At 36.8% G+C, this 22,896-nt stretch overlaps 5 protein-coding genes and 1 non-coding gene across 19 annotated transcripts; 2 read left to right on the top strand and 4 right to left on the bottom strand.

The window, feature by feature from the left end:
- Nucleotides 1-1,537: 1,537 nt before the first annotated feature.
- LOC140772164 (putative germin-like protein 2-1) lies at nucleotides 1,538-2,580 on the bottom strand. The gene is made up of 2 exons (XM_073114088.1): nucleotides 2,400-2,580; nucleotides 1,538-2,236 (listed from the first exon to the last, which is right to left on the bottom strand). Exons 1-2 carry the CDS (start codon nucleotides 2,509-2,511, stop codon nucleotides 1,686-1,688), a joined length of 663 nt encoding a protein of 220 aa, XP_072970189.1. The 5' UTR covers nucleotides 2,512-2,580; the 3' UTR covers nucleotides 1,538-1,685.
- Nucleotides 2,581-4,991: 2,411 nt separating this feature from the next.
- LOC140772163 (putative germin-like protein 2-1) lies at nucleotides 4,992-6,224 on the bottom strand. Its single transcript, XM_073114087.1, has 2 exons — nucleotides 6,061-6,224; nucleotides 4,992-5,715 (listed from the first exon to the last, which is right to left on the bottom strand). Exons 1-2 carry the CDS (start codon nucleotides 6,170-6,172, stop codon nucleotides 5,165-5,167), a joined length of 663 nt encoding a protein of 220 aa, XP_072970188.1. The 5' UTR covers nucleotides 6,173-6,224; the 3' UTR covers nucleotides 4,992-5,164.
- A 3,199-nt stretch (nucleotides 6,225-9,423) lies between these two features.
- Nucleotides 9,424-10,476, bottom strand: LOC140772104 (putative germin-like protein 2-1). The gene is made up of 2 exons (XM_073114003.1): nucleotides 10,305-10,476; nucleotides 9,424-10,162 (listed from the first exon to the last, which is right to left on the bottom strand). Exons 1-2 carry the CDS (start codon nucleotides 10,414-10,416, stop codon nucleotides 9,612-9,614), a joined length of 663 nt encoding a protein of 220 aa, XP_072970104.1. The 5' UTR covers nucleotides 10,417-10,476; the 3' UTR covers nucleotides 9,424-9,611.
- A 1,091-nt stretch (nucleotides 10,477-11,567) lies between these two features.
- On the bottom strand, nucleotides 11,568-11,640 carry TRNAR-CCG (transfer RNA arginine (anticodon CCG)). The gene has a single exon. It is a non-coding gene; the product is annotated as a tRNA-Arg (tRNA).
- A 118-nt stretch (nucleotides 11,641-11,758) lies between these two features.
- On the top strand, nucleotides 11,759-13,733 carry LOC140772398 (putative G-type lectin S-receptor-like serine/threonine-protein kinase At1g61610). The gene is made up of 2 exons (XM_073114453.1): nucleotides 11,759-13,004; nucleotides 13,086-13,733. Exons 1-2 carry the CDS (start codon nucleotides 11,792-11,794, stop codon nucleotides 13,460-13,462), a joined length of 1,590 nt encoding a protein of 529 aa, XP_072970554.1. The 5' UTR covers nucleotides 11,759-11,791; the 3' UTR covers nucleotides 13,463-13,733.
- Nucleotides 13,734-14,086: 353 nt separating this feature from the next.
- Nucleotides 14,087-20,420, top strand: LOC140771996 (pentatricopeptide repeat-containing protein At3g14580, mitochondrial). 14 transcript variants are annotated; one of them, XM_073113862.1, is made up of 7 exons: nucleotides 14,087-14,411; nucleotides 14,818-15,982; nucleotides 16,169-16,761; nucleotides 16,843-16,997; nucleotides 17,319-17,392; nucleotides 18,650-18,782; nucleotides 19,943-20,420. In XM_073113862.1, the coding sequence occupies exons 2-3, from the start codon at nucleotides 14,832-14,834 to the stop codon at nucleotides 16,230-16,232; spliced, it is 1,215 nt and encodes a 404-aa protein (XP_072969963.1). In that variant the 5' UTR covers nucleotides 14,087-14,411; nucleotides 14,818-14,831; the 3' UTR covers nucleotides 16,233-16,761; nucleotides 16,843-16,997; nucleotides 17,319-17,392; nucleotides 18,650-18,782; nucleotides 19,943-20,420. The 14 variants fall into 14 exon arrangements, with proteins under 14 accessions (XP_072969963.1, XP_072969962.1, XP_072969974.1 ...); XM_073113861.1 differs by having other exon boundaries at nucleotides 16,843-17,001; XM_073113873.1 differs by lacking the exon at nucleotides 17,319-17,392 and having other exon boundaries at nucleotides 14,818-15,948; nucleotides 16,169-16,319; nucleotides 16,671-16,761; nucleotides 16,843-17,001; nucleotides 19,943-20,419.
- The last annotated feature ends 2,476 nt before the right edge of the window (nucleotides 20,421-22,896 follow it).

The raw sequence follows: 22,896 nt of genomic DNA, 5'->3' as shown, positions 1-22,896 counted from the left end.
TGTTCGAAATTAGTATGATCTTGCATTATTAGATACGATTCGTTTCTGGCGTTGTTGTAGTAGTCCACAATTGTGAGGTGGAAAAGGAGAACCGATACGATCAACTGTACGTATATTTATGAAAGGAAGACTATGTCTAATGCTCAGACTTAGTTGTACTCAGTCACGTCATTTATTATATCTCATGTTTGCAACCGGGACTTTGTCATCCAAAGAGTTGGAATTATGTGAATATAAATTCACAGTCCTAAGATTTTGGAGAACTATATAACATAAGTTAACGCCTTCAGGTAGCTTCTTCACCTAATTTTGTTTACCAGTTCTAAGCCGTCCTTAAACAATCTTTTACTTGTCTGCAAATGAACCTGCGACCTAATCAAGGATTAGGACGTATACGTATTTGTGGTCAACTTCTAATTATGCTAATATAAGTATATGACAACATAACATTTTCAAATTGGCCACTAGATGTTACACAAATCTGGGCTAAGTTGACGGATGTCACATTGGGATCCACCCTTTGCGTACCCGTCTGAACTAACAGACCGACTCTGCTAGGATTTCTTTTTTATTTCTTTAAATGATTTATATATAATATTATGTCTTTTATTTACACTTTATATTTTTATCGTTTATAAATTAAATCTTATAATTTAACGAATATAGAAAAAAATACCATATTGTTAGATCAGTCAGTTAAACTTAACCAAGTATCTGAGTTAACTTAATTATATTTAGAAAATTATAAAAATATCTTCAACTAAGTAATATTAAGAGTATTTTAGTTATTTTAAAAATAAAATATCTATAAATTATTCTTACGATATTAGTTTAAATCTAATCTAGAATATTTTCTACATATATACATTACTTTACATGAGTCAATTTATAAATAGTAAAAATATAAGACGTAAGCTTAGGTCTTCTTTTTTATTTTCCTTATTTTCTGCATCTCACCTTCATTGTTGTCCATCGACTCCTACGGGTTCTGCGGTAGCTAGTCTTAAGAGTAATAACGTAGAATAGTTATTCTAAATTTTACTTTAATCTCAAAACAGACAGCCTTAGAATCAAGTTAATGGTTCAGATTGAAAATACTTTTAAGATAAAAACATCTTTCATTCTTTACCATTAGAAAACCTAACTCTTGCAATTCAGTCAAAACTTCCAACTTTTAAGAGAATAAAGTGATTAATTTTCTGGAAAGTAAAGGAAGTAAAATTTATTTAATAAAAAATTTTACTGCATACTTATTCTGACGTAGTAGACTCATATAAAGTGCTCATGACAATCCTTCCAGCCATATAAATTTAGTAGTACTCCAAACCTTATCAAATTGAAAACATCGTCTCTCTTTAAGTCTAGAAAGCCTGCAATTCAGTCAAAAATTCAAGAGAATGTAGTTATTTTCAATTTTCATCAAAGGTACGGTGTAGAAATTATTTAATCGAAAACTTTACTACTTATTAGAGACTTATTCTGGCGTAGACTCATGTAAATTGCTCAAAACAATCCTGCAACCATATAAATCTAGATGTATTTAAAGCATATCCGATTTAGTATCAATTTTATTCAGATCACATACTGGTATTACACCTCTTTCTCATGAAGTAAAGAGATCTAAAGAACAAGAAGAAGTACATAATTAGTAAAACATCACAATTTTTAGCAAGCTATTCGTAGCTTTAGTTGTTATCCATCCAGAACTGAGCCTGGAGCCAGTCTACAGTCTTCTTGTCAAGCTGGAACGCCTTCGCTAGAACGTCGTCGGAGATCGGTGGCTTCGACCCGAAGACGGCATTGGCGATGGTGATCACGCCGGGGTTCTGGCTGCTCAAGGCTGCCAATGCCACTGCATTCGTCTCGCCAATGTTCATCTGGAAATGAATCAACCCTTGTGGGAAAACGAACACATCTCCCTTGTTGAGGGTCTTAGTGAACAGCTTGTTATCGGGGTTAGATGTTACGAATCCAACCAAGAGAGTGCCGTCCAACACTGTGAGGATCTCGGTGGCACGAGGGTGGGTGTGAGGGGGGTTTTGACCCTTGTGACCGAAGTCAATACGGGCTAATGATATGCCCAAGGTGTTGAGCCCGGCGATCTGGGCTACGTTGACCGGAGTCACCTTGGACCCAACAGGGTTCATGGTGTTTCCCGGCTTGTCGAGGCCTCCGAAGAAGAAGTCATCGGCGGTGACGCATTTTGGGTCCTTGCAGACGACTCCATTGACAAACACTGCAAGAATTCGACAATCAAATCACACGCTGAGTTGAGTTTACTCTAAGTAATCTAACAAAATTTTATATAAAGAGATAGCTCAAAATCGACGAGATATATAGTGTTATTTAAAAATTCCACTTAAAAGAAATACTCGCTGGAGGACTACTATAACATTTACCTTTAGACATATTATCTGCGACGCAGAAGTCTTGGAGTTGGTTAGGATCAGTGGCAAGTGCAAGAGGGGAAGTAATGGCGAGTAGAGCAAAGAGGACAAAGTAGCCAGCCATCTTAATTTGTGGATTAATTGAAGGTGGCTTTAATTTGCAGCTCTGGTTGATGATAAAATGGCAAAGTGGAGATGGGTATATATAGGTTTCAAGTTCTCGACTTGTCTCTTAAATACGTCGTAAGCATTGAAATGTTCAATATTTCACGTGGAAACATGAAAGAGTCTTTAAGGAGTTAGGTTAGTGTTTGAAATTAATGGTATTGCACTATTAGATATGACTCGTTTCTATCGTTGTTGAAGTAGTCCAATGCTGTGAGGCGGAGAACCAATATGATGTACTATACGTGTTTTTATGAAAGAAAGACTATGTCTAATGCTTTGATTTAGTTGTAATCAACTACGTCATTATTAATTATATCTTATGTTTGCGCGACTTTGTCACCCAAAGAGTTGGAATAAGATGAATTTAAAGTTCACCATTCTTCACCTAATCCTGTTTACCTCTTCTAAGCCGTCCTTAACAATCCTTTACGTATCTACAAACCTGTGACCTAATCATAGACTAGAACCTTTTAATGTTATACGATGTCTACGTATTTGTGGTCAACTTCTATGCATGTGTATATATATATATATATATCAATCTGGGCTAAGATTATCGCTATCACATTGGACCCGCCCTTGCGTCCCCCTAGCAAACAGGCTGAGCCAAGACTTTCTTTACTTTTTTCTTTTCTTTTTTTTTTTTTTGAAAATTTTGTTTTCCCCTCCCTCTCCTCTCTCCTAGCTAAAAATGTTGTGTGAGAGAAGATAGAGGTGATCATCTAGCATGCCGAATTGAGCCCATTGTGTTAATCAAATTATGCACTCTGTTTACCAACCTACCCACAATTAGATCGGGCTGAGTTAGAATAGTCTAACACGTTATCACCCATTAGCTCGTGAAAAAGCAGGCTCGGGCTGCGCGGGACCAAGCTTGGCTTAACAGGTAGGTTGGGCTCTACTAGGTTCATTTTCCTTAGTTTCTCCAAACGGATGCTCTACTAAGAGAGTAGAAGAGGGGCAACGTAAGGAAGAGCAGAAAAGAGTAGTATATATGTCTCCCTAATTTTGCTAAGAAAGGGTAGAACAAGAAGATGAAGACAAAATGGAGAAGTGGGCATTATAATATTCGATCGCCGACTTGAAGCCTTTTTGAGCTCAAGAAACCAACTTTCTTATGGCTATTAAAAATTAGAAGATGGAGTGGAAAACTTGGGAGGGAGAAAGAGGAAACACTATTGGAGTTTGGCCAGTGGACAGAGAAGCAAAGGGGTTTCTTTCTCCAAGTTTTCTCTTAATCATTGCCTTCAAGGCTAACGCCCATGACTCTTATAGCCCTACTCCAAGCTCGTGTCTTGGAACGAGGAGGACGACAACCCATGTGGTTGGATCAAAGTTAAATTTAACTCGAGGAAAAACTGGGTCAGCGAGCTCAATCTTGATGGCTTCTCCCTCTCTGGAAAGCTAGTAATAACTTCTTTGGTAGTCTAAATCCAAAGCTTTTCGAGCTTGATAGCTTATGGTTGATGAATCTTAGCGAGAATAACCTATCAGGGTTGATCCTAGATGAGAGCAATGTAGGTCCATGAGAGCTATATCTTTGGTTGACAATATTTTCTCAGGGATTATTCCACCAAGTTTAGGTTCTTGCTCAACTTTGGTGGCGCTCAACCTCTTGTTGAATCGGCTCTTAAGCCCCTTCTCGAGTGTATGCTCTTTGTACGATCTCCGATTACTTGATTTTTTAGGAAATCTTTTGGTTGGCTAAATGCCTTTCGTGCGTTGACATTGCGAAGGGCCAAAGGGGAGAGTAGAGGAAGAATGGTCGAATGGAAGATTGAGGAAGAATTTAAAAGAGCTAATCAGGTTGGGGCTGGGTTCATAGGTTGAGCTCACAAGTTTAGACGAGGGGGCAAAGGCCTGGCCCGTGCCTCCCATTGCCTATTCGGGCTCGGGAGGGGTCGAATCCCAACCAAGCCCAAGTTGGGCTTAACCCAGGCAGTTTGGATTGGGCTTGAGTAGGTTGAGCCAATTGATAACCTCTAAAGGAAGCCTCTTTTTTGAGATCTTTCAGTATCTATTTTCCTCTCTCTGTTCTTTTTGCCATATACTTTCCCCTTTTTTTTTGTTCTCTTGTTCTTTCTTCATTTCCCTTCTCTTTCCCCCACCGGTCTATCCACTCTTGTGGGTTTTGCCCTAGCCGACCCCCTTCTTTGCTATGCCCATCTATGTGATCGACTACCTCTTTTCCTCCATCTAACTTTGGTTGAAATTGAAAACACTTATATGTTGAAAGAAAAAATATCAATCTTTTTAACTTAGAAAACCTAACTCTTGCAATTCATTTAAAACATTAACTTTAATAAGAGAATAAAGTGATTTTATGGAAAGTATAAGGAATAAAATTTATTTAATAAAAAAGAATTACTGCAGACTTATTTTGACGTAGTAGACTCATGTAAATTGCTCAGAACAATCCTTTCAGCAATATAAATCTACAAGTACTCCAAGCCATACCCAAACTTGGATAAGGTGGATTTATTATCCATTTAAAGTATTACACCTCTTTCCCATAATGTAAAGAGATCAGCAGAAACAACAACAACCACCACAACAATAACATCACTAGTAAATAAAAACTTCATATTAGCAAGCAATCTATCTTAGCTTCAGTTGTTGTCCACCCAGAACTGAGCCTGAAGCCAGTCTACGGTCTTCTTGTCAACCTGGAACGCCTTCGCCAGAACATCGTCCGAGATAGGCGGCTTCGATCCGAAGACGGCGTTAGCAATGGTGATCACGCCGGGGTTTTGGCTGCTCAAGGCCGCCAATGCCACTGCATTCATCTCGCCAATGTTCATCTGGAAATGAATCAATCCTTGTGGGAAAACGAACACATCTCCCTTGTTGAGGATCTTAGTGAACAGCTTGTTGTCCGGGTTAGATGTTACGAATCCAACCAGGAGAGTGCCATCCAACACTGTGAGGATCTCGGTGGCACGAGGGTGGGTGTGAGGGGGGTTTTGACCCTTGTGACCGAAGTCAATACGGGCTAATGATATGCCCAAGGTGTTGAGCCCGGCGATCTGGGCTACGTTGACCGGGGTCACCTTTGATCCGACGGGGTTCATGGTGTTCCCTGGCTTGTCGAGGCCTCCGAAGAAGAAGTCGTCGGCGGTAGCGAGCTTCGGGTCCTTGCAGACGAATCCGTTGACAAACACTGCAAGAATTCGACGATCGCTTAACTTAAATTGAAATACTCTATCGAAAATACTAAAAAATCTAAAATATTCTTATCTTTCCTTTATCCTTGCTAAATTACCATTGCAAAAATGTAAATCAAGAGTATTTTTTATAATTTTATTAATTTACTCGTAGAGTTATTAAAGTATGTTAAAGGAACTGTAGGGTGTCGTATAAAAATTATAACAAAAAAGAAAAAAACGACCGGATTACAAATCTCAAGATCAGACAAGATATTAATCACGAAATCACTAAATTATGTGGTATTATTTAAAAATTTCTCTAAAACAAAACTCAGCGGGATAACTATTGTAACATATACCTTTGGACATATTATCTGCGACGCAGAAGTCTTGGAGTTGGTTTGGATCAGTGGCAAGTGCAAGAGGGGAAGTAATGGCGAGTAGAGCAAAGAGAACAAAGTAGCCAGCCATCTTAATTTGTGGATTAATTGAAGGTGGCTTTAATTTGGAGCTCTGGTTGATGATAAAATGGCAAAGTGGAGATGGGTATATATAGGTTTCAAGTTCTCGACTTGGTCTCTTTAATACGTAATAAGCATTGGAATATTCAATATTTCACGTACGTGGAAACACGAAATAGTCTAAAGAGTTAGGTTAGCAATTAATGGTATTGCATTATTAGATACGATCGTTTGTATCGTCATTGAAGAAGTCCACTGTTGTGAGGTGGAGAACCAATCTGATCAACTATGTCTAATGCTTAGATTTAGTTAAATCAATTACGTAATTATTAATGATTGCGACTTTGTCACCCAAAAGAGTTGGACGTAAGGTGAATAAAAATTCACCGATCTCTGCCAGCTTGTTTAGATTTTTGAGAAGAATATAACATAAGTTAACGCCTTCAAATAGCTACTTCACCTAATCTTGTATACCTCTTCTAAGCTGCCCCTAAGCAATCTTTCCTTATCTGCAAACATGCGACCTAATCAAGGATTAGAACCTTCTATTAATAATATATGATGCATACGTATTTGTAGTCAACTTTTATGCATGCTAATAAGATATGAGTACGAAATACCGACAACTATTTCGTATTGGCCACTAGATGCTACACAAATCTGAGTTAAGTTGACTGATGTCACATTGGATTCGCCATTACACAATGTCGCCCCAGCAAATCATATATGCTAGGGTTTCTCCTTTTAAATTTTACTTTTCCTCTCTTCTCTTGAGGGCTTCTTTTACCCGCTAGCGTCCTCCCCTTTTGTGAGATCTTTTGGTATCTCTTGTTCCTTCTTCTCTCTCTTTTTTTGCCCTTTGTTTTTTTCCTTCTTATTTTCTTATTTTTTTATTTCCCTTTTCTTCCCCTACCTCACCGCCATCATTGTCTATTGACTCTTGCGTGTTCCGCAGTAGTAGACCCCCTTCTTAGCTATACCCTTTCATGTGACTGATCGTTGATATCTTTTCCTCCGTTGACTTTGTTGCCCTCACCTTCTCCACACTACCACCTAGTCTCTCTTTTTGCTCACCACCACGTGCATCCTGATCGTGCGGTCTCTCTTTCTCCACCTACTTGCTTTCACTTATCTTCTTACACTTCCTCGTCGTCCATATTAGTGGTAATCATGCTTGCCCTCGGTGGCATGCTTCACCGTTGAACCCTTCATCATAGCGATCTCCTTTAGCACCGGTGATAGTGGAGGAAGTGTTAGGTCTATAGGGTTTGGGATATATAGGTGCGAGAACTGGATAGTTACGGCTTAAGCTTTGATGTAGTATTTTTCTTCTCTTCTCTCTTTTCCCCGATGAAATAGGGTGACTAAGGAGAGGTGTTGTGGCTTAGGTTTTTCTCGTAAGACTGGCATTAGTTTTGGTCCACTTGTCCCGCTATCCTTCCCCCTCCTATGCAGTTGAAGCATGTGCTCACCGATGCCTCGATTTGATGCCTCCCCCTCCATCGTCCTCATCTCGATTGCCATCCACTTCCCATTTGTCCCACCATCATTGATCAAATCTTAGGTCCGTGTCTTTTCTAGGAGTTTGCTTTTTTTTTTTTCCTTTGGTTCTTTTTATCTATTGTAGGTTAACAATCTTAGAACTTCCAGCACTTCATAGGATCATGTCTTGGACTGTCAGATCACGATGGACTAGTAGGCTAACTCGAGGGTTTCTACTCCAAATAATCTATTATAGTTGTTCTTCATTTGATAATTTTATGTGTGCCATTGGACTTGATGTTTTGTCTATATATCTATAATGCTCTTTAATTTCGGCCAAGTGTAGAACTTGCATTAAGAGTCATAGCTATATACCCTACCTCTTATGTGTATCAAGTTGGCTTATAATTATTCGTGAATGTTAATGAAATATTTTTGCGTACGAGCTTTCACTAAGCAAAAAAGAAACTTAGACCTAAGTGGATTCTAATAACTCACGAAGAATGATTATTTTTATATTTTATATTTTAATACTCTTCTATGCTTATGCTATTAGATATTTTGAGAAGCCTATAAACACTTGAATTAAAAAGGTGAAGATTTTGTATTTTTAAATAAAAGATGAGCCTGATAAGATTTTAACTTAAGAACTTTGCAAGTAGATATATATTAAAAAAATTTATAAATTACACTCTACATTTTACCTATTTTATAATTCACACCCTGAAGATTTTATAACTTTACCCTTTCTTTTTTCCTATAGTTTTCATTAAACATCTTTATTACTAAAATACCTTTATCTCTCTACTCCTCTCTACTCGTCTCTAACCCTCCATCATCTCCCCTCCCCAAACCTGACAAGGAGACAGAAATAATTTGGGTATTTTATAAAATAGTTAGTATATTATAATAAAATATTTTTTTACTGATCTCGCTCACGTTAACCTAGAGTATTAAATAAAAATTATAAGAAAAAGAAATGATCAGATTACAAAATCTCTTCAAAGACGAGGTATGAATAAAAAATATATAAAATACATAGTGTGATTTGTAAAGTTTCTTATAAATTATTATTATTCTAGATTAAAACTAATATTCAAATTATTTTCGACATATAATTCTAATTATAATTTTACCTTTGATTTGACCAAAGTAATTTTAAAAATTATCTCTACTCTCCTACCATTCATCTATTCATCTCACAAATCAAAATGTTCCACTCAAAATTTTCACCTACCTCCTACCTCCTACCATCCATCTATCTTACAAGTATGTATTGCATATCTATAATAAATGGGAACACTTTCATTTAAATGTATATGTCAAATTAAGAGTATTTGAGTTAATTTTTACTTCTTATTTATTTTGTCTTAATTTTAATTGAATCAATAATTATTATTATATTATTTTGGATTACCATCAAATATCAGAATATCATATTTTATATTAAAGATATAATTTTAAAAATAAAAATATATAATAACAATTTTAATTTTATTTTAATCTCAAGCAACTGTGTCTTAAAAGAAATAGATTAGATATCCATAAATTATATTCTATATTCTACTTAAAGCTGCTTTGGTTGAAATTGAGAACACTTTATGATAATAAGAAAAACTCGTCACTCTTTAATTGTAGAAAACCCAACTCTCGCAATTCAGTCAAAACTTCAACTTTAAGAGAACAAATATATAAATTAAAAGATGTAGTGGAGATCGTCTTATTCTGAGTACGTAGCAGATTCATGTAATCGCTCAAAACAATCCTTGCAGCCGTGTAAATGTAGAAGCACTCCAAGCCATATCCAAACTCGGATAAGGTGGATTTATTTTCCATTTTATTCAGATCACACACAAGTATTACACCTCTTTCTCATGATGTAAAGAGATCTACAGAAACAACAGCCACCAAATACAACAAGGTACATCACTAGTAAATAAAACAATTAGCAAGCAATCAATCTAGCTTCAGTTGTTGTCCACCCAGAATTGAGCCTGGAGCCAGTCTACAGTCTTCTTGTCAACCTGGAACGCCTTCGCCAGCACGTCGTCGGAGATCGGTGGCTTCGACCCGAAGACGGCGTTGGCAATGGTGATCACGCCGGGGTTTTGGCTGCTCAGGGCTGCCAATGCCACTGCATTCGTCTCGCCGATGTTCATCTGGAAATGAATCAACCCTTGTGGGAAAACGAACACATCTCCCTTGTTGAGGATCTTAGTGAACAGCTTGTTATCCGGGTTAGATGTTACGAATCCGACCAAGAGAGTGCCGTCCAACACTGTGAGGATCTCGGTGGCACGAGGGTGGGTGTGAGGGGGGTTTTGACCCTTGTGACCGAAGTCAATACGGACTAAGGATATGCCCAAGGTGTTGAGCCCGGGGATCTGGGCTACGTTGACCGGGGTCACCTTGGATCCGACTGGGTTCATGGTGTTCCCGGGCTTGTCGAGGCCTCGGAAGAAGAAGTCTTCGGCGGTAGCGAGCTTCGGGTCCTTGCAGACGACTCCATTGACAAACACTGCAAAAATTCGACAATCATATCACACCCCTGTGTCAACTTAAAGTAATCTAATAAGATTTTATATAAACAAACAGCTTAAAATCGACAAGATAATTTCCCTAAAACAAAGTACTCTCAGCATAACTATTGTAATATATACCTTTAGACATATTATCTGCGACGCAGAAGTCTTGGAGTTGGTTAGGATCAGTGGCAAGTGCAAGAGGGGAAGTAATGGCGAGAAGGGCAAAGAGAACGAAGTAGCCAGCCATCTTAATTTGTGGATTGATTGAAGCTGGCTTTACTTTGGAGCTCTGGTTGATGATAAAATGGCAAAGTGGAGATGGGTATATATAGATTTCAAGTTCTCAACTTGGTCTCTTTAATACGTAGTAAGCATTGAAATGTTCAATATTCCACGTGCATGCAAACACGAAAGAGTCTAAAGAGTTAGGTTAGCATTTGCAATAATAGGTACGACTTTTTTCACACATATCCTTATTGACGTAGTCCACTGCATGTTAATACTCGGTAATACTGCCACATATTTATTTATGAGGTGGACAACCGACATGACCAACTATATAAATATATATATTTATATATGGAAAGGGTCATCCCTAAAAGAGTTGAGCCGACACTCCAAGGTATAAGCAGCTTGCAATTTAATTAAGGATCTTAGCATAGTCAATTACTTCACTATATTTTTTTTTTATTAATTAGTGAATGGTCACGATTTTGTCATCCTAACATCTGGCATCACGGAGAATGGTTCAAGAGATGACTAAGTACACCATGCATGCTAGAAATCTTGAATACTTCTTAGTAAACTTTTTACTCTCCCTTTCGGTGGATTAAGTATATTTATATCTATAAACTATTTCCCATTTTTATATAGATCTTTTCATGATCTTAACGAAAAACATTAAAAAAAAATTATATTATTTTCTTCTAAAATAAAATTAAAGTTCTTTCTCGAGTGTATAAAATTAATCACACTTAAAATATTTTTACTTTTAATGTCATAAAAGTACTTTGTTAGTTATCTTAACAAATAGTTACTGCATAGATGATTTAAATAACTATAAATATAAAATGACTTTTTAAAAATAAACGCAAAAGGGTAACTAATAATATGAGATATATGAGATATGTTTTGAGTTTTATTTTGAAACTAATAATATTTATCTATTCCATTAGCTATTGTCATGTGAAAGTTTAATCAGTGTTTTTAAAGCATTTAAGACTAAAATACAGCATGACTAATAATAAAAAGTAAAATATGAGTATGTTGATATGTTTTCCTACTTATTAACAGTGTTATTATTTAAAAATAAATAAAATGAAATATTATTCATATTTAAATGGAAATATATTAAAACAAATACGATCACCTTATCAAAAATAAATAAGTTAATAAATACGATCGCGATGGGACTCGAACCCACAATCTCCCGCTCCGGAGGCGAGCGCCTTATCCATTAGGCCACGCGATCGTTTATACTGAGATTATAATTTAGCTTATTCGTTCTTTAATGAAAACGGTTACAAATTCAAAATAACTGCCATTTCCACAGATCCCGCACTCCAATCTAAATCACCAAACAGCAAATTTCCTCCCTTCACCTTACTACCTTGAAACCTCTCATGGCATCGATCTCTCTAACTTCCCTTGCCTTCTCCTTCCTCCTCTCCCTCTCCATCGCCCAAACTCTCCCTTCCTCCCTCATCCAAGAACTAAACCAACCTCCGCCGCCCGATTTCCCATCGACGGTCTCCGACCTCTGCAAACTATATCCATCTCTCCGCTACTGCAATGCCATCAAGACTGACCTCACCAACATCTTCAAATCCTTCGTCGTCGCCCGCCACCTCTGCATCGAGTCGAAGAACGCCGATTGCAACGCCAACTTTGCCAGAATCGACCTCCGTTCGCGTCCAAAGGCCGCGCCTTTGTACCTCTCTTTCGCCTTCTTCTGGAAGTATTGCCCCTTATCCATCCTGTCCATAGATTTATCCAATAATTCTCTCAATGGCGTCTTCCCTTATGACATTTTACAATGCACCCAAATCGAGTTTCTTGATCTTAGTTTCAATGAGCTTGTTGGTGATTTATCTCTTGATGCGTTCAATAACTTAACCAACCTCTCTGTTCTCAATCTTTCTTATAATGGCTTTTCTGAAGTCAACCTTAAAAAAGTTGCCTTCTTTGATCGTTTCAACGAGTCTAGTTTTATTAACTCAGGTTTACGATCCCAGGATCACCACCATGGATTAAAGATCATGACGACTATTATTCTTTTGGCTGGAGTGTTGGTCTCTGTGGTTCTTTTGGTAGGTTTTCTTGTATGGGCGTTGCCGAAGAAGGATTATAAGTTCTCAATTGCCTCGCTTAAGAAGGCGACCCATAAATTTTCTACTGATAATCTGATATGGAAGGAAGAGAAAGAGGAGATGTATAGAGGGAGATTGAGTGATGGAGTTGAAGTTGTAATTAGAATGCAAAAAGGGAGGTTCTCAAAGGAATCCATCAAAGCATTTGATGAAGAGTGTCACGTTCTTATGCAACTAAGCCATAAGAACTTGGTTAAAATTATAGGCTTCTGCAACCAGAGGGGATTGAGAGCAATAGTATTGGAAAATTTGGGTGTCTGCAATGTTAAGCAATGGCTCACGGGCTCACCGCCATGGAAGCAAAGACTGAAGGTGGCCGTCGGGGTGGCGGAGGGGATGAGATACGCTCACGAGCAATCATCGCACATCGGATACGATCTCAGTACCGAAGATATCATGCTGACTGAAGACATCGAGCCTCTCATTTCGACATCGAAGATTTTCGATCATAAGAACAGATCAAAGAGTAAGTATAATTTCACAAAGAAGTAGAATTATCCAACAGTTGATGTTGCAATCTTGTGGTTACATAATTTCTTTGTTCCAGAGGTGTACAACTTCGGCTTGCTTCTTTTGGAGTTGGTGGCTAACAGGAGCCCAGGAGAAGGTTTTGAAAGAGGCGAATCGGGGTTCTTGCAGTGGATGAGAATGCAATGCCAAGGGCATGCATTGAGGAAGGTGATTGATGAGAAGATGGCTCTCACTGCAACTAGTTATGAGCAAATCAAGCAGATGGTAGAGCTTGGATTGTCATGCACTGATGTCTCTGCTGATCATATGACACCAACTATAAATGACATCTCTAGATTGCTTCATAAGATTTATACGACTCCTCCTAAGAGCACACATAGCCATGGGGCATTACATGAAGGGAATAAAGTAAGATCAAAGGGACATATTAAAGAAGAATTCCTGAACAAATAGTGCCTGCTTCCATAGTTGTTTTCTTATTTGACATCCTTTAATGTATTTGGCTATCTGAGTTTGTATTATTACATGCAGCAAGTGTATATGGTTTCCTAGTTTCTTGGTTTTGGTTTGGCTTCGTGCCAATATAAGCTAAAGATCTAAAATCCTCTCCCAACTCCTCTTTCATACAACTTATCTTATTCAGTAATCATCCAAACAACCTTAAATAATGGATAAGAATGAAGAATTTTTCTTTGATTTGTATTCGATGAGACCCATTCTTTTGCTCGTCAATTCGAACATGCTAATACATCAATTATGGGATTGATGCATTATTATACATTTATTGACGTATCTTAATTTCGTTGCTTAATGATATTTATCCAAGAAGCATAATTTATCAGAGAAATGTTCAAATAAAACCCTATATTTTAATAAAAAAATTTGTGATCATTACTCATCTTTAATAAAAACCTTCCTTTCTTCCTGGAAAAGAAGCTATTTCTGTTATCCTTAACGAAATAAATTTTATTCTAATAAAATTATAGGCAAAACATTGAAACAAGGGGCTGGATTGGAAAAAACAAATACACAAAAGGCGGGGAGTTAAACCTAATATTATGATATTGTTGGGTGTTATATGTGCATTGCTTTCTCGTGATTACTGTGAACCCTCGAGTTCTGGCGGAGTAATCTGCCGCTGCCTTCCGCCGTCGCAATCTCTCTCACTTCGACCTCCTCAGTGCTCGAAGGTAAACAACGGGCGCCCTCCACCTCGTACGATCCCTTGCACGCGAGCGTCTCCACGCCTCCTTCTCCTGGACGAGATCGCTTTGGTTGCCGAGCCCAGTTCTGTGCCCTAGTCCCTATTTCTCTCTATATCCATGTGGTGGCGGAGCTCAAATCGCCATTTTTGCTTCTTCTGATCTCGCATTTCTAATCACGTACCGTTCTTCTCGATCAGGTAGAATTTGGTCATTTTATCAAAGTTAATTTCAGTGGATTTTATGTTTTATTGGACTTTAGGGCATAGAATTCGGTATCATTACGAACAAGCACTCCATAGCAAGTTGTAAGATTTGTTTTCTCAATATAGTACCTAAGTGTTTTGTTAATTTAGAATAAAATCAAGCGGTGTGTACGATAAATGTCCTTAGGATCACTCAATCGTCATGAAATGGGTTTGAGTACTTGGTTTTTAAAGTTAAAAGCCCACTTTAATGACGAGCAGAAGATGATGATGGAAGCCTGAACGGTTTGCAGTATTCCAGCGAGATATTCTAATCTTCTTTTCTCTTACAGTAATTGAAGCTTATTTATAAGCTTTGTGAAATCGCGTCATAGGTAATATTGGAAATTTGTGCGTGCAGGCTTAATTGCATGTATGGCTGCTTTTAATAAATTGGTGCCACAAGCTGTCTACTGTTTTCGCTCTCTTGATCCAAGAATGTTATGCATTTTGAAGTGTTCTGCATCACCAATATCATCATTAAATCGTCCGCCTGTTGATGACAGTTATTGGATGGGGAGATTGGATCACAAAGATTGGCTAGCACCAAATGAGGTTCTGAAAATATTTGCAAATGTCAGAGATCCTAATTTGATTATTAGTGCATTCAATAAGGTCACTGGTCGTATAGACTATAAACCCAGCGAAGCTCTATATAGTCTGATAATTGACAGACTAGCTTATGCACGCAAATTTGGGGATATAGAGGATCTGTTGGATCGGGCCAAGTATGAAAAGGTCCGATTTTCTGATGAATTCTTCTATAGGCTGATTAAGATGTATGGAAATGTGGCAAATCATCCTGAAAAAACCATTGGAGCACTTCTTTCTATGCCAGATTTTCATTGTTGGCCTTCTGTTAAGACTTTCAATTATGTCCTCAACATGCTTGTGTGTACTCGGCAGTTTGAGGTTATCCATGAGGTATTCCTAAGTGCTCCCAGGTTGGGCATTGCCCTTGACACATGTTGCTTTAACATTCTTATCAAGGGCTTATGTCAACTTGAGAAGTTAGATGCTGCATTCTCTTTGTTGCATGAAATACCGAAGCAAGGTTGCAGGCCTAATGCTACTACTTATTCAACACTAATGCATTCTCTTTGTAAACATGATAGGATAGATGAAGCATTTGAGCTATGTGATAGAATGGAAAAGGAAGGTATTCCTCCTGACACTATAACATACAACATATTGATCTCTGGTCTTTGTCAACAAGGAAGAGTGGCGGAGGGATTGGAACTGTTGAAGACAATGAAGTTAAAGGGTTGTTACCCCAACTCCGGAACTTATCAAGCACTAGTCTATGGCTTTATTAGCTCAAAACAGTTTGCAGAGGCTAAGCACTTCATGGGCATAATGATCTCTGAAGGTAGCAGACCTAGTTTTTCATCATACAAACTTACCATTGATGGCCTATGTAATGAGAAACGTTTAGATGACGCCCATGTTGTTTTGAAGCAAATGGTAGACCAAAAATTTGTTCCTCGAACAGGTACATGGGAAAAGATCATCAGATGCCTGTTTCTGTAAGTTGCTTATGAGTACTGTACTGTTTTCTGCTTACTTTTTCAAACTAATGAATCCAAGCTCTTGCGAATGAGATGAAGCAGCTACTTGGTGCTAACTTAGAATATGATCATACACCTTTATTCTAATTATAATCTACTGGTTAACTGCTTGGACTTGATTAAATAATGTTGCTCAGTTTGCAGGAAATCATGCACCAAACGAGTGGAAACCAATGAGGGAGACGGTTCTATTTTATTAGTTGAATGAGTCCATTCATGTCTGGAGGATAAGTTGATTGGCTGCTATATGCAATTTCTGATCTTCTTTCTTGGTAGCTCCTATTTGCAGCTCTTCGTACGTTTGTTTATCTTGATATTTTCTTGGCTTTTCTTTTTCCCCCTTAAATAGAGAAGAATGATCTGTTTTAAAGAAAATTGCAGGATCTCACCTGACAGTTGTCTGGACATAGACAATCTTGATTGGAAGTGTCCCATGAGGTTTTTAAAATTAGTTAGAATAAGCTAAGCTACAGTATTTTTATGGGTTTATTTTTTTTGGTGGGGGGGGGGGGGTTAGCATTTATATGAACAAGAGAGTTCAGATATGTTTATTTCAGACCTGAGTTCATGCTTTTTTGCATTCTGTCATTGATAGCTTCACAACTATGGGTTTTGATTCTTTCTTTTCATCCCTTTGAAAATGCAGTATAAAGACTGGCGGCTTGTGGAATATGATGCATCCACAAAAGATTTCATGTGAATATAAAGCAGATTCACTGTTATCAGTCAGATTATAGGTGAATGGTTTAGTTGAATTATATCCTGCTCTTAAAAAAAATTCATAGTCTAGAACAACTAAAACAGGGCATGTAATGCAGGTCTGCTATTCTTGTCTTTGGCTACTGATAGCTATACATAGCCTGGTGTGAGTTTTATAAATATATGTAATCACCAAGTTCCAGTGACACAAGCTCAAACAATGGATGAGAAGGTTCAAATGTCCAATTTCCACTTTTTCTGAACCTTCCATGCGGTAGGTATGAAACTCTTACTGCCAAAGTTTTTCTATGATACATCTTGTATGTTTCACCTGATTATTCTTTTCTCAGTCTAACCACCTTGATTCATTTAAGTACTGTCATTTGAAGATCTTCTTTAACTCTTTTCCATTTAAAAGAGCATTTCCCAATTATTAGAATATTTATTCTTCTTGTGAAACCTATAGAGAACGGACTGAATTATGTCTAGTGAAAATAAGTTTGTGAGTAGCTGCAATGTTGGCATAAAACTTCTAGCACTCGAACATGCTCTATGACAAATTTTGCATTTTAAACATGGAGCATTATTTTTATAGGCTTTCGTGGTATTAGCTGAAGTTTAGGAGAGAACTCAGAGAAGAACATGAGACATCCAACTGCAGCCCATTCGGTAATAACAGCCATGTTCTTTGCATGATTTCTATGTCAACTTTAGTCCATGTGAATGCATTAAGAGAACCTTTCAGACATACATAGTGATGACTTAATTGGTGTTATTCTGGCAATCAAAATATTACCTCTATTATTTCATAAGGCAGGTTGCATGTTCTTACTATTACTACAAAAAATGTTTAATGTATCATAATTGATTCAATATGATTGTGCTAATTTTTAATCTCTTTACTTGATAAGTGATTATTAATGTTTTCCTTGTTTGTCAATTCTTAGCCACTTGCTTGAATTGCAGCCCACTTGCATATAAGACCATAAAAGTACTGCTCAGGAGAATTACAATTTTGGACAAGGTGTCTCATATCCGCATTTTGGCCCACATCAATTATGTTATACTTCTCCAATCATGCAATTCATTTATCATTGCATAAATCAATTGGTTTCTGACTTCTGCATATTAAATTATTACGAAGTTTGGAGAAAAAAAATGATAATGCAAAGATAAGCTGAGATTATGGATGACCCAGTGAGCTGAATCGCTGCTGTGAAGTCAAGGAATGGTCTGTAGAGACTTGTGATAAGCATTGGTTTTGTAGTCATGGTCATGGTTCCAGAGGTAATCCGTCATTGTTATTTAATGTACTGTCACCTAGCAGTTAATGATGAATAAATCTAAACGGGTCCCAATTAGTTAAGGTATGGAATAATAGTTGTTAGAAAGCAGCATTCACTTATTGCTAATATAGTGATATACTTCAATAAGGTCAAAAGATTACCAGTTAGGGAGCAAAATTCTTGCAACAAAAGGATTGAGGCTTCTGAGTTCTATCCATACCTTCCTAAATTTTTTTTGTAACTTGTGCATTGATTTCCTTCAAAAAAGAAACTTTTGCATTGATTTATAAAGTTACTGTCACTATATCATTTGAAGGATAGTGCAGTTTTAATTAGTTCGGACTTTTCTGCTTCGCTTTCATTGTCTCTATGGAAGCAAGTAGCTTCTCTGTGTGTTTATATATATGGGTAATGCCAAAAGGATATCTAGTTTTTTTATGTCTAGCTATTCAGCTTAGAATACTTTTTTCTAAAAGTTAAGCTTTTAGAGCATCATTCAACTTTAAAAAATGTGCTATAGATTCTTTGGTGTGTGCTTATCTTACCTATAAATATTCATTCATTTTTTATGTTTCTGAGAGATATTCAATGGTGTGTGGCCTTGTTAACAACCACTAATTTCTTCATATTTTATGATTAGGATAAGTATACATGAAGTCAGACAGGTTTTCTATCATACTCTGTCCACCATTATGGAGACAAGATCTGGGTGCCTTATTCATACTTAGCCTTGGGAGGATATGGCAAACGGCTTATTTCTTACTGGAATGCAGGTAGGCCCTTCCAGATATATACTTCAGTTTTCCTTGTAGTAACATCAGAGGCTGGTTAAAATAATCTGGTAGGTGTGTAACTTGGACACTAGATCTTATTAAATCTTGTCAAGTTGTGGACCTAGGAATATGATATATTATATGTTATGTACTCGCATGCTGAAGGATTGTATGATGAGAGATGCAGCAAAATAAGTCTTGGTCAATGAATTAGTTATGTGAACCTAGTTTCCAAATGTTTGGATTCTTTTTAAAATTTCTATGTATTTGATTAGTCTATGAATCTGATACTGAGACCAAGTTGTCTTTTCTTGGTCAAAGTGGATGAGCATTGCTGCATTGGAACATATCATAGTTATCCATGGCTTTAATACTAAACCTTAGATATTACCTACTATGCTACTATGTTAAAAATGGCCAAAAGATGACCTCAAACATAAGTAAATAAATGAACAAAACAAAAAAGACTAAAGAGCCAGCTAATTCAAGCTTGCATGATTCAAATATAATTCAAGTTGTATGTAAAATCATTTGGCAGGGAAAACGCTAATGTTAAGATGGATAATCTTTGTCTGGTAGTAGAGGAGCCCACATGCATGCACCTTGTATGAGGTTGGCCAGTACACTAATTGATTCAACTTCTGGATATTCATTAATGGTGCACAACGCACATCTCAATGCAACTCTATATAGGGTTGAATTCCTAGCCTATTAGAGAAAGAGAAAGTACCTAAATGTTGATGACCTATTCAAATTCTTGCTTGCTATATGTATGCTATCATACAGTATCATTGCATGACCAGACTCGTCAGCCTAAAAGGACTATGATTTCTTGAATATTCCCCATATGATTTATTCAATCATAGATGCCAATTATGTCCATTAAGACACTGAATATTCTTCTTATTATTGTGGGATTGATATGCTAAATATAGTCCCAAGTTAATTGCACCCCCAACCCTACTGGATATTGTTGCATTTTTCTTGTTAGACATTATATTTAGATCTGTAAGTATGATCTTCTCATGTTTATTTATGCAAGAAACTCATAACTCATATCATATTTTATTGTTTCTTATTAAAATTCCCGAAGCATTTGGAAAGGGATGGGTAGGTCTTGTCTTATTTTTACTCAAATGTCATGTCCATTTAATGTGCAGGCTTAGGTACCGAGTGGTGAATCTTATCCCCTTTCTCCATTCCAATCTACTTGTGTACCGCTGTGAAAGTGGAATATTTTCTCCCATGCAAAGCTAGACCATGGCTTGTGGCCAACATGATAAGAGTCCTCCCAAAAGGAATCTCAACCAGTAGCCCTTCCTTTTCGAGTCATATATGTGCAACTATTAGTGCTGACAAGATTCCTTGCTTTTGGTAGAGCATTTCAAGGATCATCTCAGACCCAATTGGCTGCTGGTCTTAAATATGGGCAGTTAATTTCAATATTATAATATGTGTATCATATATGGGAACAATCTCTCAATTAGGTAAGGCTAAAGCTGCAGACTTTTTTGGGTTTTTAATGCCTCTGTTTGATTTTATTATCATTCAGATATCTACATTGTGTTTGTAATGCTTAAAAAAACTATCGGCGTGTTAACTTTAATCTAATAGCAACTAAAGAAATGGAAATTTTTCTTTGTTAGTCTTGAAGAGTTAAAACAAATACCTCAAATATTTCTCATTTGACCTTAAAATTTGGTTCTGTTTGTTTTACTTTGATCGTACAATTAATAGTATTAAGAATATTTTTGCATTTATAGTCGATTCAACTTATCTATATGGTAACTAATTGTTAGAAGAAATAAAGAAACTTACATTGAAGTGTTTTTGAAGCATTAAAAATTTAAAAAGCAACAATGTAAAAAGGTGCTTTTATGAAAGCAAACAAAATTGATGTATGTATAATTAAGCAATAAACACTTGCAATTTAAGTCGACAAGAGAGAAATTAAGGAATACCTTCACCCACTCTACCAATGCAATGGGACAATGGGCGATTACTTAATTTAGGGTTATTTTGAGATTTATAATCAAGTGGAGGGAAGAATTTAAACCCGGATCCGCAAGCGCACCAAGATCCGGAAAAGCCGGGCGGCCGGTGGAGCTCGCGGGGCCCGCCCACGAGGGGCTCCCTCCCCCTCGACAGCGACCCCCCACGAGCTTTGCCACGTCTCCGTCCGTACGGACACGACCTCGTGGATTTTGTTGTCACCCGTGGGCCCCTGTCGATTAATTTCCTCTTTCTCTTATTATTATATTATTTTTTGTTGCAAAATTAGCCCTCCCAGAATACGAAATTCTACTCGATCCTTTCCTCGCCCGAGACCGAGAATAGATAAAAGACAAGGACAGATATCAAGTTGCGAGCAAGTGCACTGAACCATTTCACGCTTTTTTTTAATTTATTTATTTCTCTTTTGTCCAGTGACGTGGACGTCGATCTTCTAATTTAAATTATACTATTTTTTAATTTATAACAATAAATTATCCTGTCAAATGAATATTTATTTTAACATTAGTTTTCTAAGAAATCATTACTATTACATAGATGAGTTAAACTAACTGTAAATATAAACTAATTTTAATAATCTTGAGTAGAATAAAAAGAGCAGGAACTTGTCTTTAAGATCAAAAAAAATATATAATTATTACTTTTAATAATGTATGATTATATCATAAGGAACGTAGAAAGAAAAGATTAGCTCAAGTATATATATATATATATATATAATTATTACTTTTATAAATAATTTATTAGAACCGGTGCGTATTAATTACGACCTACCTTCTTAAAAAGAGGTGTTATTATACGCAATCAGCCTTGCAAAAATCCTAAATTTAATATATCCGCTGGATTCTTGGGATCTTGAATACGATAGATAGCATTAAAATTAGGCCGGATAGTAGTTAATAAGGTCCATAGTAATCCCTACTAATTTGGACTCATCTTTAATTTTTTCTCTTTGTTTTCATGAGACCCAGTCTCAGAGCCATCAACCACCTTTCAAGGGATTGGAAATTGGGATATATTTCAGTACAATAATCATAAAATAGTAATTAATTTATTGAGACGTCTACCAAGATCTGAACCATTCAATTAGGCCTTTTATTTGTTGCAATTAACTGGTCTACAACGCCATTAACACGGTCCTAATCAGTAATCACACTAATCACTGTTCCCGTGGGTCCCGCCGCTGCTAAAGAGAATAAGAAAAGAGATTAGAATAGCGTTTTTTATATTATTTTTTTATCGTCGGATAAGATAAGAGTTTATCGCGATTCGAGAACGGGAGGAGGGGGCTGACGAGAATCTCAATAAGTCTCTCGATATCTTCTTATCCATGGAAAACGGTTAGCTTTAACTGCTACAGTAACTGAAACCCCTGCAGTGGCAACATCGATAATTTTCTGACATAGGAGGGGCTTTCTGCAAAACGGCCACTGAAGGATCCGAGAGCCATTGTCCAAGGGACAGGCGACAGCGCGGTCTACATGACACGTGGCGCGCGCCTCCACCGACCCGTCACATCGGACGTCAAATCATCGCCGATTTCGAGAAGAGGAGTGTATGAGTGTGAGATCTCCCCCCTGACATCAGCACAGAAAATTTCTCTCTCTCTTTTTTTTTCTTGCAAAAAAGGAAAGAAAAAAATAATAGTGGTGGGACTATTCGGCAAAATAATTAAAAAAAATTCTCTCTTATTTTTTTAATATTCATCGCAATTTGGCAGTTTTGTCCTACCTGGTTAATTTATTCGTGGGGGTGGTTTGCTAAAAGAGGAAATGAGATGGGATGCATGGGTCTTTTCATACTATGGTTTATTAAATGCACCAGTGCTAATTAGGTAAATTTGGATTCCCCACCAAGATTCTTTTTGATAATTTTATTAAAAGAATCCTATGTATTATTTATTATTATTATTATTATATGTGAGTCATTTATGATTAAAATTTGTATATACCAAAATTATGATTTATGTCTTATATTTTTATTATTTATAAATCGAATATTTAGATTAATAAATATGTGTACCAAACACAATGAGTTAGATTTGAACTAAAACAGGAAAATTATTTCGTTAATCGGAAATATTTTATTCTAAAATAACTAA

This window comes from Typha angustifolia, chromosome 12 (genome assembly GCF_048772165.1).
Source record: "Typha angustifolia cultivar Huaian chromosome 12, ASM4877216v1, whole genome shotgun sequence".
Classification (NCBI taxonomy): Eukaryota; Viridiplantae; Streptophyta; class Magnoliopsida; order Poales; family Typhaceae; genus Typha; species Typha angustifolia.
The sequence above is the reverse complement of the archived record's forward strand: the minus strand, read 5'-3'. Positions and strand labels throughout refer to the sequence as shown.

Excerpts from the sequence above, each read along its gene's own strand:
- LOC140771996 (XM_073113862.1), top strand. The coding sequence starts at position 14,832 with ATGGCTGCTTTTAATAAATTGGTGCCACAAGCTGTCTACTGTTTTCGC. Across the intron at positions 15,983-16,168 it reads ATCATCAGATGCCTGTTTCT|GAAATCATGCACCAAACGAG; the intron begins GTAAGTTGCTTA and ends CTCAGTTTGCAG.
- LOC140772164 (XM_073114088.1), bottom strand. The coding sequence starts at position 2,511 with ATGGCTGGCTACTTTGTCCTCTTTGCTCTACTCGCCATTACTTCCCCT. Across the intron at positions 2,237-2,399 it reads CGCAGATAATATGTCTAAAG|TGTTTGTCAATGGAGTCGTC; the intron begins GTAAATGTTATA and ends GAATTCTTGCAG.
- LOC140772398 (XM_073114453.1), top strand. The coding sequence starts at position 11,792 with ATGGCATCGATCTCTCTAACTTCCCTTGCCTTCTCCTTCCTCCTCTCC. Across the intron at positions 13,005-13,085 it reads TCATAAGAACAGATCAAAGA|AGGTGTACAACTTCGGCTTG; the intron begins GTAAGTATAATT and ends TCTTTGTTCCAG.
- LOC140772104 (XM_073114003.1), bottom strand. The coding sequence starts at position 10,416 with ATGGCTGGCTACTTCGTTCTCTTTGCCCTTCTCGCCATTACTTCCCCT. Across the intron at positions 10,163-10,304 it reads CGCAGATAATATGTCTAAAG|TGTTTGTCAATGGAGTCGTC; the intron begins GTATATATTACA and ends GAATTTTTGCAG.
- LOC140772163 (XM_073114087.1), bottom strand. The coding sequence starts at position 6,172 with ATGGCTGGCTACTTTGTTCTCTTTGCTCTACTCGCCATTACTTCCCCT. Across the intron at positions 5,716-6,060 it reads CGCAGATAATATGTCCAAAG|TGTTTGTCAACGGATTCGTC; the intron begins GTATATGTTACA and ends GAATTCTTGCAG.